The sequence below is a fragment of the Condylura cristata genome, unplaced genomic scaffold, assembly GCF_000260355.1.
Source record: "Condylura cristata isolate star-nosed mole 26May11 unplaced genomic scaffold, ConCri1.0 scaffold00024, whole genome shotgun sequence".
Lineage (NCBI taxonomy): Eukaryota > Metazoa > Chordata > Mammalia > Eulipotyphla > Talpidae > Condylura > Condylura cristata.
The window spans coordinates 29,863,877-29,878,834 of NW_004567125.1; the positions used below are offsets into that span (position 1 = coordinate 29,863,877).

At 58.1% G+C, this 14,958-nt stretch overlaps 1 protein-coding gene across 6 annotated transcripts in view; it reads right to left on the reverse strand.

The window, feature by feature from the left end:
• CRTC1 (CREB regulated transcription coactivator 1) overlaps positions 1-14,958 on the reverse strand; it is a 63,247-nt gene that overhangs the window by 5,316 nt on the left and 42,973 nt on the right. For 2 of the 6 annotated variants that reach the window (XM_012729027.1, XM_012729026.1), the window contains 8 exons: positions 12,896-12,936; positions 12,311-12,531; positions 8,101-8,234; positions 6,642-6,791; positions 6,483-6,533; positions 4,182-4,286; positions 1,453-1,539; positions 670-850 (listed from right to left, as the gene is read on the reverse strand). In XM_012729027.1, coding sequence (XP_012584481.1) covers positions 670-850; positions 1,453-1,539; positions 4,182-4,286; positions 6,483-6,533; positions 6,642-6,791; positions 8,101-8,234; positions 12,311-12,531; positions 12,896-12,936 — 970 coding nt within the window. Of the gene's footprint in view, positions 1-669; positions 851-1,452; positions 1,540-4,181; positions 4,287-6,482; positions 6,792-8,100; positions 8,235-12,310; positions 12,532-12,895; positions 12,937-14,958 lie in introns of all 6 variants that reach the window. The other 4 variants (XM_004688602.2, XM_004688601.2, XM_012729028.1 and 1 more) reach the window with 3 other exon arrangements.

The following is a 14,958-nucleotide window of genomic DNA, read 5'->3' on the forward strand; positions in this document are numbered from 1 at the left end:
GACCGCCGCCCACTCCTTCAGAGCCCAGGGCTTGGGGAGCTCCTGGCATGAACCCCTCTCTCCTGGAGCTGGGCGGTGGAGGTATCACCTTAAATCCCATGACAGAACTGGGTTAGCAGGAAACCACTTTCTTCTATAAAACCCAGGATCTCTGGGAGAGAAGAGGTGGAGGAGGCACCAGAAAGTCTGTGGGCTCTATGGGTGCCAGGCCGCCCGGGCTGTTCAGGGGCATTTGTCACAGTGTGTGGAGCTGTCACATGTCTGCTGGCTGCATGGGATAAGCCTGACAGGCAGGTTCCCAAGCCCTAGCACCTGTGTCCCCGGCATACTGCTAACTGGGTCCAGGGACCCAGAGGAGGGTGCCAGGCTGTGTGAGGGAGCGGCTCTGTCCTGCTCTTTGTGCTCGGGTATGGTACGCCTGGTTCAGGGTCCCGTGTACGCCCCCTGAAGCGTAAGGCAGCTGGGCAGAGTCAGCATTGGGAAGGTATCTGTTCTCCTTGGGCCTGAAGAGAGGACAGGGACACCTACCTCAGCTCCATCACCACTCACCTTTGGGGCCAGGGCTCCACCTCCCTGGGCTGAGGCCATTTGCTGCTGCCAGGCTTGGGTTGTGGAGAGCGGCCCACAGCAGCCACAACCCACCTCCCAGTACACACCGCCGTGCCTCACCTGTGAGGATGATGTTGGGGATGCTGCTGTGGCTCGGGTAGCCAAGCGGCTGTGTGTCCGGCAGGCTCCCGTGGCTACCCGTGAGGCCCATCATGGCTGCCTGTGAGTAGTTGAGTGTCGAGCCCGGGCTGTACAGGCTGCTGGAGCTGATGGCGTTCTCCAGCATGTTGAACTGCTCCAGCTGAGAGGTAAGCACACAGGCCTGAGACCCGCCGGCTGAGCCTGCTCCTGCCAGCTCCCTGGGGCGCCTGGGTGCTGTCGGCCCACAGCTGCCAGACCCTCCTCCTCTCCGAGACATGGGGCGCCGGTGCTCAGGGGCCCCAGGGGCTGCTGGACAGTACCCCTTTGCCTAAAGAGCCCCTCCTGCTCCCTCCAAAGCTGCCCAAACACGGCCACCCCAGAGCTTGCTGGATGAATGGACAAATGCACGAGTGGGTGGGCGAGTCATGAGCTCCAGGCAGCACCACCCCCCACACTCGCAGGTCCCTGACCCCAGCCTCCATGCTAAGCCAGCACAACCTCCCAGCAGACCCACGCACACAGCCCATGTAAGGTGCCACTGTGACAGCCACCACCTGTCCTTACAGGGTGCACCACCCACCCTTCCCCTGCCTCAGCCCAGTTCTGTGGGTCAGGCACAGATGCCAGGAGAGGCCCAGGCAAGCCACTCCTGCCAGGGTGTGGGGCTTCCACAGCCTGGCTATCTGGGAGTTGCCGAGAAGCAAAGCTCAAGCCTGAGGGCAGGCAGGGACCTGGCGAGCGTCTTCGGCAGCGCCCGCTCACCTGATGGGACAGAGCATTGGCCTGCCTGGCCGCCAGCTGCTGCTCATAGTACGAGTCCCCAAACACGCCGCCCAGGGTGGAGGAGTGCTGCAGACAGAAGAGAGGCCTGCTGTGGTGGGGGCCCTGTGACCAGGAGGGGAGGGGAGGCCCTCTCAGGGCCGCCGGAAGGACCCACACACTCAGGATAGAGGTATGCATCCCCCAGTCTCAGGATGATGACTTTTATCCCACCGCCTGCTCCTGGGGGGGGCCATGTACCAGCATCCTTCAGAGTGCCAGTCCATCTCCTTTATAGTTCAAGTGTGAGTAACCTCACTTTCCTGTTGGACAGAAGTTAGGGGGACAGACAAGAAAGTCGCCTGTTTGCTGTCCCCATGCAGCTGCCTGTCTGCAAGGCCCCAGGGCCCGAAGTGGGGTGGGGGGCTCCACATTTGCATACCCAAGGCCAGTGGGGCAGGTTAGGGGCCCTCTCAGGGGTGGAGACGCTGGAAGCTCTGGCAGCTTCTGCTATCCTACTGGGGAGATGGCAGGGTGGAGCCTGGAGGATGTGTGATGTGTCACAGGAGGGCTCTGGCAAGCTGCACCAGTGACGCCAGCCTGGGGAGACACATCACTGGCTTGAGCCCTGTGGTCCCCTGAGGCTGGGTGCTCTGGCCTGTTTCTTCTATGAGACACAATGGCTCATAGGGGCCTCTGCAGCTATCCCCAGGAAACCCAGTGCATGTGCAAGACCCACGACCTTCTTTCTTGGGGTTCCCTGTTCTAGGAAGGCCCCCGCATGCTCCAACAATCAAACTTCAGTCTCGGACCTCCATCTCTGAGGAGCTGACTACTGACCCACCAGCCCCCCTGGGCGATTAGTGGGTAAACAGTGGGCAGGGCAGACCTTGGGGACAGAAGTTTCAGACCAGGGATGTCTGACACTACCTTTATTCTGTAGAGCAGGGCAGTAGCTAGCTTCACTCATGAGGTCAGAGGCAAGTGAGAGTGAATTTCACCCTGAGCTCAGCCAAGGGCCCCAGCAGGACTGTTCTGGGGCTCCTGACCCCGTCCCCATGGCCTTAGCCCCAGAGAGGCCCAGCACAGGTAGCAGATGCCAGGCTCAGATTTCTCTAGTGAGGCTACCAGGAGGGTCTGCTGGAAAGGCTCAGAAAGGAAGGAGTGAGATTGCACACAGAACCCATCCTGGCTGTCCAGAGGCCCCAGATGCAGAAAAGACCATTCAAGGCCAGGTGGGAGGGGTGGCTAATCTGAACAACCGGGGGACATGCAGCAGGGCCAGGGAGGCCTGTGGGGTCCATAAGCAGTCAAAGTCCTGACAGGCAGTCCCTGCGAGCCCCCAACCCTCATCTAGTTGGGGTCAGACAGCAACAGCCTAAGTGAGCTGTCTCCCTCCCTAGCCAGCACAAAATAGATGGACAGACACACGTACACAGGCTTGAGACAGCAACACACTCTGTTCAGGATGTACCAACCCATCCAGGTTCAGGGAAATCCCTTCTGGAGAAATCTGCTCAACCCTTAAATCCTGGCCCCACGTTCCAAGCAAGAAGGGAATAGCCCCAGGCAGCACTGTCCACCATGGACAGGTCCAGCCTGCCTGGACAACAAGACCACACACTTCTTAGGAACTACGAAAAGCCCAGCGCCAGAGTGATGCACCGATGTGAAGACATCTGGCTGAGCCGACCACAAAGCTCCCTGCCGCTGTCCCAGCCTGCCTCTGGGGAGAGGCTGTTGCCCATGTGCTGGCAGGACCGTGGTGGAAGAGGCGACATGGGAGATTCCTGAGAACAGCTGCAGGGCTTGGGGATGACCCCAACTTGGGAGTCATCATCTAAGACCTATGGAGACAAGGACAGTGGGACATGTCCCCGGGGACAAGGGCATCCAGTATCACTCCTGAGGGCCGTGCCTGGAAGGATGGCTCCGCCACTGACCATTATACCCTGGTTTAAGGATAAAGCTCACAGGCCTGGAGCATTCAGAGGCTCTGAGGGGTTTCTCAGCTTGGTGGTTTTGGGCTGGGGCAGTGGGGTCCCAGGGAAGATCTGCTCCAAGAGTGAGTATCTGGAAAGGGACTCTTCTGACAGGTGGTTCTGGATGGAATGCACCTCCAGGCCTGGCTGAAGGGAAGTCTGAGGAAACTGGGTAAGTGTGCTCACGCATGGGTGTCAGAGATCAAGGTCTCACCATGCTGATGACAGTATAAACCCTTGTCTGATGGACATGGTTAAGCCCTGTCGGTGGCCCATCTTGGGTGGGAATAAGGATCCCGGAAGGCCAGTGACACCCAAAGCAGTTTCCTGGGCCAAAGGCCTGGTACCTGAGGGACATACCTTCTTAGGGGGCAGCAGGAAGAGAAAGGGGCTGAGAGGCTGGAGCCCTCACCATGGGCCAGCCTTCACCTCAGTTTGCCCCAAAGCAGGGGGCTCCTCACCACCTCAGGAGCCTCCAGCTCGAGGCCTGGTGGCAGCAGACAGGAGCAGGGATGATGCTGAGTGGCACACTGGGCATCCCAGCCACAGGGTGGCGAGCCCATCCCACTGCCATCACTAGCCCCCAGCCCGGCCAGTGCCTGGCAGAGCACAGCAGCACAGGAGCTGGCGACTCCGGGTCCTGGGGCAGCACCTTCTCCTCTTGCCCCATGGGATGGACGAGATGGGATGGATGAGGCGTGTGGCACAAGAAATATAAAAGTCGATGGAGCGGGGTGGCGCATCCCTTACTTGCGGGGAGCTCCCAGGGGAGAAGCCTTGATTGGAGACGGGAGAGGTGGGAGACTGGTTGGCTGGGGAGCCAGCACTCGTGCGGTACTGCTGCAGAGCTGGGGCCTACGGCGACAGAGAGTCAGGACGCAGGCAGGGCCGCTCTTCCCTGCTGAGCCCACCATCCCGCCCCCCAGCCCACCAAGCCCCCACTCCTCAGGTAAGCAGGATTCCTGAGTCCTTCCAGAGCCCAGGGCTGCAGGTAATCCACCCCAGGTTAGGGGCATGGTCAGAGGTGAGGGGGATCTTCCTTGGGTCAGCAGGCTGCAGTGTCTGAACTTACACACATGCACACTCCTCACACACAGTGTGCACATGTAAGCCACACATGTACACCCACATGTGATATCACATGTGCAACAAGGCACATCCCTATATGCACACACACACACACACACAGTGGACAAGGCCCAGCTGTATACACCTGTATACACCCTCACACACACCTGAATAGATACACGTCCACCGACGTGCATGTGCAGAAAACATACATGTGCATCTGTACACATGCATCCCTCATGTGGAGCCACATGTGTGCAAAATAACACATGTCCAACGTGTGGCAACACATGTGCACCACCTAAGCACACACAAACCACACACAGCTGCACTTGGCCATATGCTCACATGACCACGGTGCATGCATCCACCCACACAGGTATGCAAATGGCCTCACATGTGCACTTTACACACCTGGGCAGAAAAGGCCCTGGGAGGCAGGTGGGTGCTGTTTTCTGCTCCCTACTCTCACATCCCCCACCTCTAAGTCTAAACACTATACATGTCACCCACCCCAAGGAAAACTAGGTGACTGTGAAGGCCACCAAGGCACAGGACAGGGTTCAGAGTCCTGCCTGAAACCTCCGAGAGGCAATCGTCTCTCTGCCTGGCGGGTACAGGGCTCGGGTTTCTTACCAGACCCCACGGGCATGGGACTCGGCATGCTCTGGCCCTGCTCTGGCCCTGGCGGCCCAGCCTTAGTGTCTCTCTGGAGTCTGCTGCCTGACCTCAGCCTGTGCACTGAGGCTCCTAAGTGCACCGCCTCTCCCATTTCCTTAGTCACCTGTTTTGAGTACTGTGGATAGGCACTAAGTTGTGTGGGGCAGGGGTCTCATTTGAGAGGAAGTGGGGGTCACTCCCCCACTTCCATGGTCACTCAGCAGTGACCAGCTCAGCCTTCCCAGAATTAGAAAGTGACCAGGGACATTCCCACCTGGGTGGCTCACGGGTGGCTATGAGAGCCTGTCTCCCATAGCAGCCAGCCATCTGTAGGGATGCCCTTTCCCTGGAGGGCCCGGGAAGGGGCAGTCTGTGCACCTAGCCCGGGCATTATGTGGCACTAGCATCAGACCAGCTCTGCCCACTGTTGAAGGGCACCAGAGAACTGGGTGCCCCAAGAAGGCACCCCACCCCAGTCAGAGCTGCTATCACACAAAAGGCTTGAGTGCCTTCACATCTGAGGGGGCCCCTGGGGCCTGCCCTGCCAGGACTCACAGCAGCTCAGAAAGGCAGGCCTCTACCTGTTGCAGCACCCCTGCCCCATCCAGCTGGGGGGTGGGGGGACTGCTCTCAGCAGAGCACAGGATGTTCTGATGGCACTGTCCTGGGGCTGGCAGCCAAAGGCTGAGAGCAGAGGCTTGCTGTGCCTAAACATGGGCCCTTACTCCTCTGGATGTGGCCAAAGGCAGCTGTAACTACCTGCCAGGGCAATCTGGGTGACAGCCTGAGCAGCTGGAGGGTCTGAGGGTATGGAAACCAAAACCCACCACTTGCTACCTGATCCTGCTCCTGGGCAGCGTGCTCTGAGGCCGGAGTCCAGGCCTTGGCCTGGGGGGCTGTGTTGTGTGAACCTCCACCTCATCCTTCACCCGCCACGTTCAACTGTGCTCCAGAAACTGTTCCCCAGAGGCTGGCAGCCCTACGCTCTCCTAGCCCCCAAGGAAGCCCTTCTAGACAGAAAGGACTGAAGAAGGGGCAGAAGGGGCAGCAGGGGCAGGAGGGGTGAAGTCTGCCTGGGCATCAGCCTCCCAATCTGTGCAGGGGTGACAATCTAGGGCTGAGAGTTTGAGGGAACGCCCATTGAGGTTCTATCCCAAGCAGTGTGTGCTTCGGCACCAACCCCTGGCCAAGTGGGCCTTGAATTTGAGGCAGTATGAAGCCTTGACCATCCCTCAAATGGACCCAATGGGGCCTCCGCAGTCCCCAAAGTCCTCTTACAGAAGTCCCCCAGTAGGGCCCTTCGGGACCCCATCCTGAGCTTACCGAGGTGATGTCGATCCCCATCTGTGGCTGGCCTGGGTTCTCTGGGGGTGACTGAGGGAGAGAGGGCGGTACCGTGACCACAAGCGGGGGTAGCTGGGGTCCCCGTGTCAGGCTGGCACTCGGCATCAGGGGGCCACCCGGGGGAAGCCCCACGGGCACCTGTGGGGATGGTGGGGGTGGCTGCTGCTGGGATGCGGGTGGTGGTGGTGGTGGGGGCTGGGGTTGCGGGGGCGGCTGCTGGGAGCCCGCCTGGGTGAAGAAGGCGTAGGGCAGCTGCTGCTCCAGAGACAGGGCATCCATGGCCACGGCCTGTGGGGAAAGGAGGGACTTGGGTGGGGGGCACGAAGGGTTAGGCTGCAGCTGGGTGGGGCCCTGATGGCTAACCCAGTGGGTGCGTCTGATACCCAACGAGCCTGCCTTCGCCCCGCCACATGCAGAACTGCAGGTACCACCCTCCATACTCGCTGCGGCTTGAGGACCCCACTGAGTTGGAGGGCCCTGACTTGAGGCATTCAGCACCCTCCTGGTGTCCTGGGGCTGGGGGTGGGAGGAAGGAACCTCCTCCCACCACTCGAAAGCCCGGCCCAGAGTCACTGGTGTGCCACTCCGTAATGACCTGCTTGGGCCTCTTAGTTGGAAAGAGGGAAATAACAGGAAGGAAGTCTCCAAAGCTGGGTGTCTGTACACAGGGCCCCTGGGGGGTAGGCAGGGTCCCTGTCCTGAGGAAAATGGGATATATCAGGAAGCCATGGGGTGCCACCAGGAGCCACCAAGACTCTGGTTGGTTCCCCATCTGAACACAACACCTGGGAAGCAGACAGACACACAGAGGGGGGGGGGGTCCAGAATGGGCTCCGGAGGGCATGGGAGAGTTCCAGGGACACATGCCATCTTAGTTATGGTAGACAAACAATGAAAACCATTATCCAGTAGGCATTAAAAAAAAGGTCAGACTTTAGAAACACACAAACTACCAAAACTGACCCAAGAGGAGAAAGAAAATCTGAACAGACCTGTATCAATGTAAGGAGATGGAATCAGTAATAAAAACCATCCACTGAAATAAGCCATGACTGTGTTAGTTTCACGGGCAATTTCCCCCAAACACCTGAAGAATTAATATGCTTCTCAGACTTCAAAAAAATAGAAGAGGGAACACTTCCTAACTCATGTATGAGCCTAGACCGACAAAGTAAAAATACTCAAATAACTAAACTTTCAAGGAAAGTGGGAATACCACTATTGACTTGACAGAGAAACAAAATGGGTGGCATGCAAGGAAAGTCGGTCGGCAGCAGGCCGGGCAACCTACATGAAATGGACTGGTCCTGAGACACACAGATGGCCGAAAGGCAGAGTGAATGTGGCAAGTTGGAAAACAAAAACAAAAAGCGCCTCTCTAAACAGTTTATTAGGGAACCTGAACCAGGGCCGGGAGGGAGAGACAGTGGCCACGAATCGAATCCAAGCACAGGGACAGACGAGCCAGTGGCCATCCATGGTGCAGCTCCGGTTGGAGAATTTAACAACAAAGAGAATGTTTTAACACCTGGCCAAGTTTTCAGGGCTTTGTGCCCTGGAAGAAGCAAGGGCGACCCCCACCCACCAGCCCTCAAACCTGAGTGATGGGCGACAGCGGGGAGAGGCTGGGCGACACCTGCTGTGCCTGTGGCCTCCTGGCCTCTGAGCTTAGGGACAGCGGGCTCACGCCGGCCGGCCGGTGCTGTGGAGAGGCGCCCGGCGTGCTCATCCCTGCAAGGGAGGGAGGACCCCGTCACGCTGATGAGGCAGTGGGCACCCCTGACACAGGGCTCCCTCCTGCTCTACCCTCCCGCCCATTCCCTAAAGACCCCTGCCATCCGTCTTTCTAGTAATGTCCTCTGCGCCTGACAATCAGTCTCTGAGCCACTGGCCCCAGGAGATCACGTGATTAGAGTGGTTTGGTCCAGTGAAAGTGTGTCCCAGGAATTCTGCTGGAACTCCAGGTAGGGAGGAGTGAACCAGGCCTGGGAGAGAGTGTGTCCTGGAACCAAGGGCCCACAGAGAATCAGGAACTGAGGGGAGAGAGAACACAGATCCAATCCAGTCCTACAAATGCTTCCTGGTTTCAGGAGACAATTAATTCCATTTTTATCTAAGGGCTTGGTTTTCGTTGGCCATACAAGTTGGTCTTGCCCAACGCTAAGGTTTCCTCTTATCATCCCCTTGTTCTCCTCACCCTTCTTTGAAGACTGTGTACCTTCCATAACTGGCCAGAACTTTTGTGCCCCAAGCTGTGCCTGCCAGCCCCTCCCCCACCTTGTACCCATGTCTTTCCTTGTCCACTCCCCATGTTGGAGCCACCCAGCAAGGCCACCCTAGCTGCAAATTCAGGGGCTTTTTATATCTTCTAACACACTCCTTCCTGATGGAGCTCCTGCAATGCGGGAACAATCGGATAGCTGAACCCCTCTGTGCTGAAAGAGATAAAGGAAGCCAAGTTCAGAGGGGCAGCAGCAGGGGGCTGCTGGGTCATCCTGGGGCACCACACAAGGATGAAAGCATGCTCTGCTCTATGCTGGCAGAGCCCTGGGCACTGGCCTGATTCCCCAACTTTGTCTGCTTGTTTTGGAGATGGAGATAAGAATCCTCCTGAGTTCACCCAGAGACCCTAGTGAGGTCTCTGAAGACCTAGCTTGCAGGCAAGGCTGGGTTAAGACACCGGCTCACCAGAGTGGGTGGGGTAGGGTGAAGGAATCCTGCCAAAAGTACCAGTTCAACCTTGTTCCAGCAGGTCAGATGTGGGTTCATGGCAGGTGGGAGCACAATCAATCAAAATATCCCAAGAGAAGTAGGCGGGGCACCCTTCCTCTCCACAGGGCAGCTACTTGCAAGGATGTATTATCTGGGTCAGGCGGGCCTGCTCACACCTGCTCTTCCCCTTGGATGCCCTGGTGGCCATCCCGATTGGCTGAGCACCATGTGGTAGGAATTGGGGACCTTGGCACCTTGTACTGAGCCCCAGGGCCCATTTCTGCAGACTGTGGTCCAGAATCAGGCTGCTACAGACACAGCTGGGTCAAGAGAGGACTGGGTGGGAATGTGAACAGCACCCACTGGTAGTACACGCACGGTCAGGACTCTGGGTCAGTCCTGCGTCTGCCTTGAGAGTATACAGCCTCATGGCCCAGAACACTAGGGACCCGGGGACCGAATGCTGGCAACCAGCGGAGGCAATGCCAGGAACAAGGCGTGGTGTGGGCAACAGGGGGCAGGGAGCAGCACACGGGAGTTCTCCGCCAACTAGAGGCTCAGGGCCTGTGCCCACCACTTGGGCCTTCCATACCTTCAAGGGAAGCCAGAAACCATTTTTCATGTTTAAAGATCAATTCAAAGTACCACAAGGGCTAGGGCCAGGCACACTTCACCAGTGGGGTAGACTCAAACACAAAGTTGTTTTAATCTTCTCTGTTGGGCTTTAAGGAGCAACTACCACTTTGGAGAGTCCAGTTGGGCCAGAGAAGCGGATGGACACCTTGATGTTGAATTCCTCCTGGAAGTCTACAGTGCCTTTGAGAAAGGCAAGGGGCCAGCAGGAAGGGAAGTCAGGGTGGGTAAGGAGGGCTGCCAGGTGGCAGGGACTGCCCAAGGCACAGAACCCCCCGTTCAGGGCTGCTGGCGCCAAGCTCTGCCAGGAAGAAGGATGGGGTCTCCCCTCCTCCAGGCTCCAGGGAAGCAGACAAGAGGGGCCATTGTCCCCCAATCTGAGGCCTTCCTCCTCCTCCTCAGAGGTTTGCTTTCTGATAAACAGGCGTGCCAGGGGTGGGGGCGATCTCTATGTGTGCCAGGGGTTGGCAGCTCAGCTTGACTTAAAACGCGCCTGGAAAGCTACGGCCCTGCCAGGCGGGCTGCTGGAGCGGCAGGTTCGCAAACAGAACACATGTCAGACATTATGGCTAGTGCTCTGAGCCAGGCGGCCCGGGTCTGGGCCCCACGCTCGGGGGTCTGCTCCTTCCCACGCCTATGGTTTTCACATGTGTTGCATTTTCCTGCTCTTTGTTTAGACTGGGTGCAGGCTGGAGGTGCACGGCTCCCAGGGAGGCATGTGCTGGGGGGCTGCCAAGGACCCTCGGGTGGAAGGGCTGGAGGCTGCGTCAAGAAAACGGGGGCCTATAAACAGCAGCATCTACACAAGGGGCTCCCAGAGCCAACCTTCTGATCCCTTACTTTGCACGTGTGTGTTTGTGTGTGTACCCGTAGTCCCACCCCACCATGGCCGGGGGGCTGTGGGTCTCAGGCTCCTTGAGTCTGTTCGTTTTGTTCTCTGGGCCAGTGGGAATGGGGCCAGGCATGTGAAAGAGAGAGGAGTCTCGACGCTGCTGGGCTGGGAGCCTGCTCCCCTGCCCACTGTTCTGGCTCCATCTTCTCGTCTGAAATCCTGAGGACAGGGGCTCCATCCTCAGCGCCCCTGCCACTGCCCCAGCCGTCCTGGCACCAAAGTCAAAGGCTCCACATTCTTCACTCCCCACTGACCAGCTGCCAATTCTGCCTTGAACTCTCCAGTTGCCCTGACTAGGTGCTACTGCCCTGATCTGACAGCCTGTTTCCCCAGCAGCCAGAGCAAACACTACACTGACTTAGACGCTCTCAAACGCTTTATAGTACTGCCACCACCTGGAGTGGGGTGAGCGGGAAAAGGCACAGTAGCTCTGTGGCTCTCTGGGGCCTAGGGGTGAGGCAAGGTAGAGACCCTTGGCTGCTGAGTCCTGACGTGTGCAGACCCACAGAGGTCCTGTGGCCCTCTGCCCATCCCAACTCCTCTCTGAGGTGTGAATTCACACACTGCACAGCCAGTGTGAGTGCAGAGTAGAGATGAGGAGGTGGGTATCTGGCCTGGAAACAGACAGGAGCAACATGACTCAAAAGCAGCAGGTTGAGTCTAGGAACCTGGGAACCCTGCTAGAGAGAGGGGTAGACTGGGCTGGGCAGATGAGGGGTCCCAAGGGGACTGGAGGAAAAGGAGACTGCCGAAGAGGGATGGCATGTGCAAAGGCCTTAAGGGAAGCTCATCTGCTAAAGCAGGGAGGGGCGGGGCAGGGTGGACGACACAAGGCAGACCGGTGGGTGACCTGGGGGCTGGTGCGGGGCATGCTAGGTTCTGGGCACAGGGCAGGGAGCTGACACCCATTCTGGGTGGCAAAGAGGCTGGGGGCTCGTGAGAGACTATGTCAGTGGTGGGGACTATCCAACCCAGGTTGTCCTGACGGGTCAGGGCATGGAGAGCAGAGAAGAATCAAGGAGGCATCCTCCACGGTTCTTGGTCAGGTTCGTAGAGGGACAGGGTTAATCTCCAGGAGGAACAGAGTTGAGGCAGTATCAGGAGATACTGAGATGAGCAGGGGTCATCAAGGGGATGTCCCAAGGGACACCCAGGAAGAAGTGGGGAGGGTACTAGGGGGTATGAGGTCAGGTCCTGTCTCTTGGCAAGGGGCTGGGGGTGAGGGAAGCAGGGAGCAAGCCTGGCCCACTCCAGTTGGATCAAACCCTTGAGGACTCCCCTCCAAACGTTCTGAGTTTAACCGGTCCTTCTGAAGCCCCTAACAAACCTTGGGAAACACCACCTGAGCCTTGGGGGCACCGCGAGCCCTCCACCCCAGGGTTTTTCTTCAGACCGTGCACGTCTGGGACACTTTTCCCAGGCGATGCCAGGCCCCCATGGTAGGCTCTGCCTCCCCCCTTCCATGCCTGGCATTTGGGATGTGACCCTGTTAAGTCGTCCTTCAAGCATACGTGTCATCCTCACTAGACGAGGAGCTCCATGGGCAGGATGTGCCCCTGACTGGCCTTACCCTGGGGGGCACCGCCGATGCCCAGGTGCGTCAGGTTGGTGGCGAGGTTGCCAGTGCTGCTGGAGCTGCTGAGCGCGGGGAAGGTGGGCTCCTCGGGGTCCAGCGGGGTCGGGAGGGGTGAGGGGAAGTGGATGTTGGTCAGGTCAGGCAGGGAGCCCCCTGTGTTGTGGGTGGCGGGGATCAGGGCTGTAGTGTTTTCCTGGTCAGCAGATGGGAAGATACTGGGGAGAGGTCAGACAGAGGGGGTTGGTGAGCTCTGGGGCAGCTGGGTTCTCCCTTGAGGCTATGCGGGGCAGGGGGTCGGGGAGCGGCTGGCCCATGCTGTAGCCTGAACTTCCAGAGGGAAGCAACTGATCTCTGTAGAACACAGGGGATGCCTGGGGATGGGGTATCTGAGGGTTGGGGGCACCTTCACTTGGGATGGGGGTGGGGTGGGGGGTGGGAGAATGCCCTACAAGGAGCAGGAGGCTTGCTGGATGGCCACCGCCCTCATGTCGGGTTTGCAGCCTTGTGAGTGGTCGAAGCCCCTGTGGTCTGAGCAGCCCTGGCAGCCTTGGACATGCAGGGTTGGCCCTGCTGACTTACTTGATTCCGGGAACCTCACAGGACTTGGGCCTGGACCCTGTCTGAAAAAGAAGAAGCAGGGGCTGAGCAGCTTCCCCTGAGCACTGGGGTTCCCGAAGGCTCACCCCCACAAGGCCCAAGAGACCCTGGAGAAGGAGTGCCCTTCCCAGGCCCCAGAGATCCCCAGATGAACAATGGTAGCCCACAGGCTGAGAGGGAGGCCTGTCCTGGACACACCCCGGGGCAAAACCAAGTGTGTGGAGAGGGTCTCCTTAGGCCCCTTCCAGACCATGCTGTGTGCACCCAGCCCAGAGGTGGTATGGGCCACTGCACAGCTGACGTGGGGGGAACACATCTTGCCTGCTCTTTACATCTCAACCTCAAGGCTGTGAGCCACGAGGCTAACCCTCACGCCATTCCTGGGTGGGGCAGGCGGGCTCCTGGGGCTGCCTCCGCTCAACACCTGTCTGTCCATGCCAAGAAGGGTATCATGTGGAGAGGCCTAGTGAGGCTCGGACCAAATGCCACGAACACATGGAAGTCACTATCTGCCCGCCTCAGTGCCCAGCCTTTCAGCAGTGCCCCAGTGCCCCAGAACTCCCACTGGGCTGCAGGCACAGTATTATTTCAGGGTCTCCACTGCTCAAGAAAGATGTGAGCCAGTCCTGGCATTGGGAGGTTGTGGGGGTGGGGGTCCCAGGAAAAGCCTGCTGACACAGAGACTCTGGTTTCGTCCTCTTCCAGTCAGGGACACTAACATCGCCTAAGACTTGCAGGCAGGGTAGTGAGCACTCCTTCAAGGATGCACATGCTTCAAGTTTCTCTTCGTGGACAAAGGAGGGTGCACTCCTCCAATGGCGGCAGGCAGGACAGGACAGGCCCAGCAGGCTGACGGAGCCCTCCGTCATATCATGTTTCCAAGTCCCATGCGCCTGGCAGGTCCTGGGGCAGATACTGCTGGCCTGTGTGTTCTGCAGGGATTATCATACAGTAATGTGGCCCCATGGGTGGAAGGCTGGGCCTGCCTCACCTCACAAGGCTGCTGAGGGGGATGCCCAACTGGCTGGCAGCAATTGGAGAGCCGGGTGGTGTGTGACCAGCAGGCATTAAGCCTCTGTGGGGAGGCCAGTGGAACAGGTTTCTACTTGGCCACCAGATCCCTAATTCTAAGTAAACATTTGCTTCATTACTGGACTTGTGCAAAGCATGTTGACAAAGACTTTCTAAAGAATCTTTTCAAAAGCATTCCACACACACATAGTACAGGACTTCTAAATGGTATTAAAAATCCATCACCACTCCCTGTCTTGCCCCCAACAAATCCAGAGTGATCCTGGGTTGTGCCTCCCTCTTCTTGCTGCCGGGATTTCGGGTGTTCCTACCAACTGCCACCACACTTAGTACCTTCACGTCTCTACGGGTGCGCTTCATGGACGGGGGAGAGGGTGCCAAGACTCTTAGCCAGCCCCTCCCAGCCAGATGTCTCCACTGCCTTCCTACTTTGTTGGGGTTTTAGAATCCCTCCTTCTTCCTCCTCCCCGCAGCCTGAAAATCACACACACTCCTTGTGCAAAACCGTAACACGCAGACAAGGATGAAGGGCTGCAGCGCCACCCACAATGGCCACACGAGGACACACCCCACTCTCGGCGTCCCTCAGTCTGGTCACACGCCTGACGTGTCTACCGTTATAGGTGCGCATGCATCCCTGTGTTTTCTGCCTCTTAGATAAGTTCTAGCCTGCTCTTTTCACATCACAGTACAACTGCGTGGCTCTCAACACCCAGGAGAAGACTTTAAAGCCCCCCACTCTGCATGACTGGGAACCCTCCACACAAGGGACCACTTCTTCACAAGCCCCTCCGGCCCACATGCAGGCTGTTTCTAGTTGAATTCGAGAGTTCAGAACATCGGTCTCTGGAGGACTGGCTGCTGTCCATTCATCCCTTCGCACTGGCCAAAATTGGGTTTTCACTCTTTACGTCCTCGCCAGTTCAACAGCCTTCTGTAAGTGTTAACCATGTGAGTACTAAGCAGTCGTGTCTGAGTGGAGTCACACCGGGGGAGGCAAAGCCCCCCGTGGG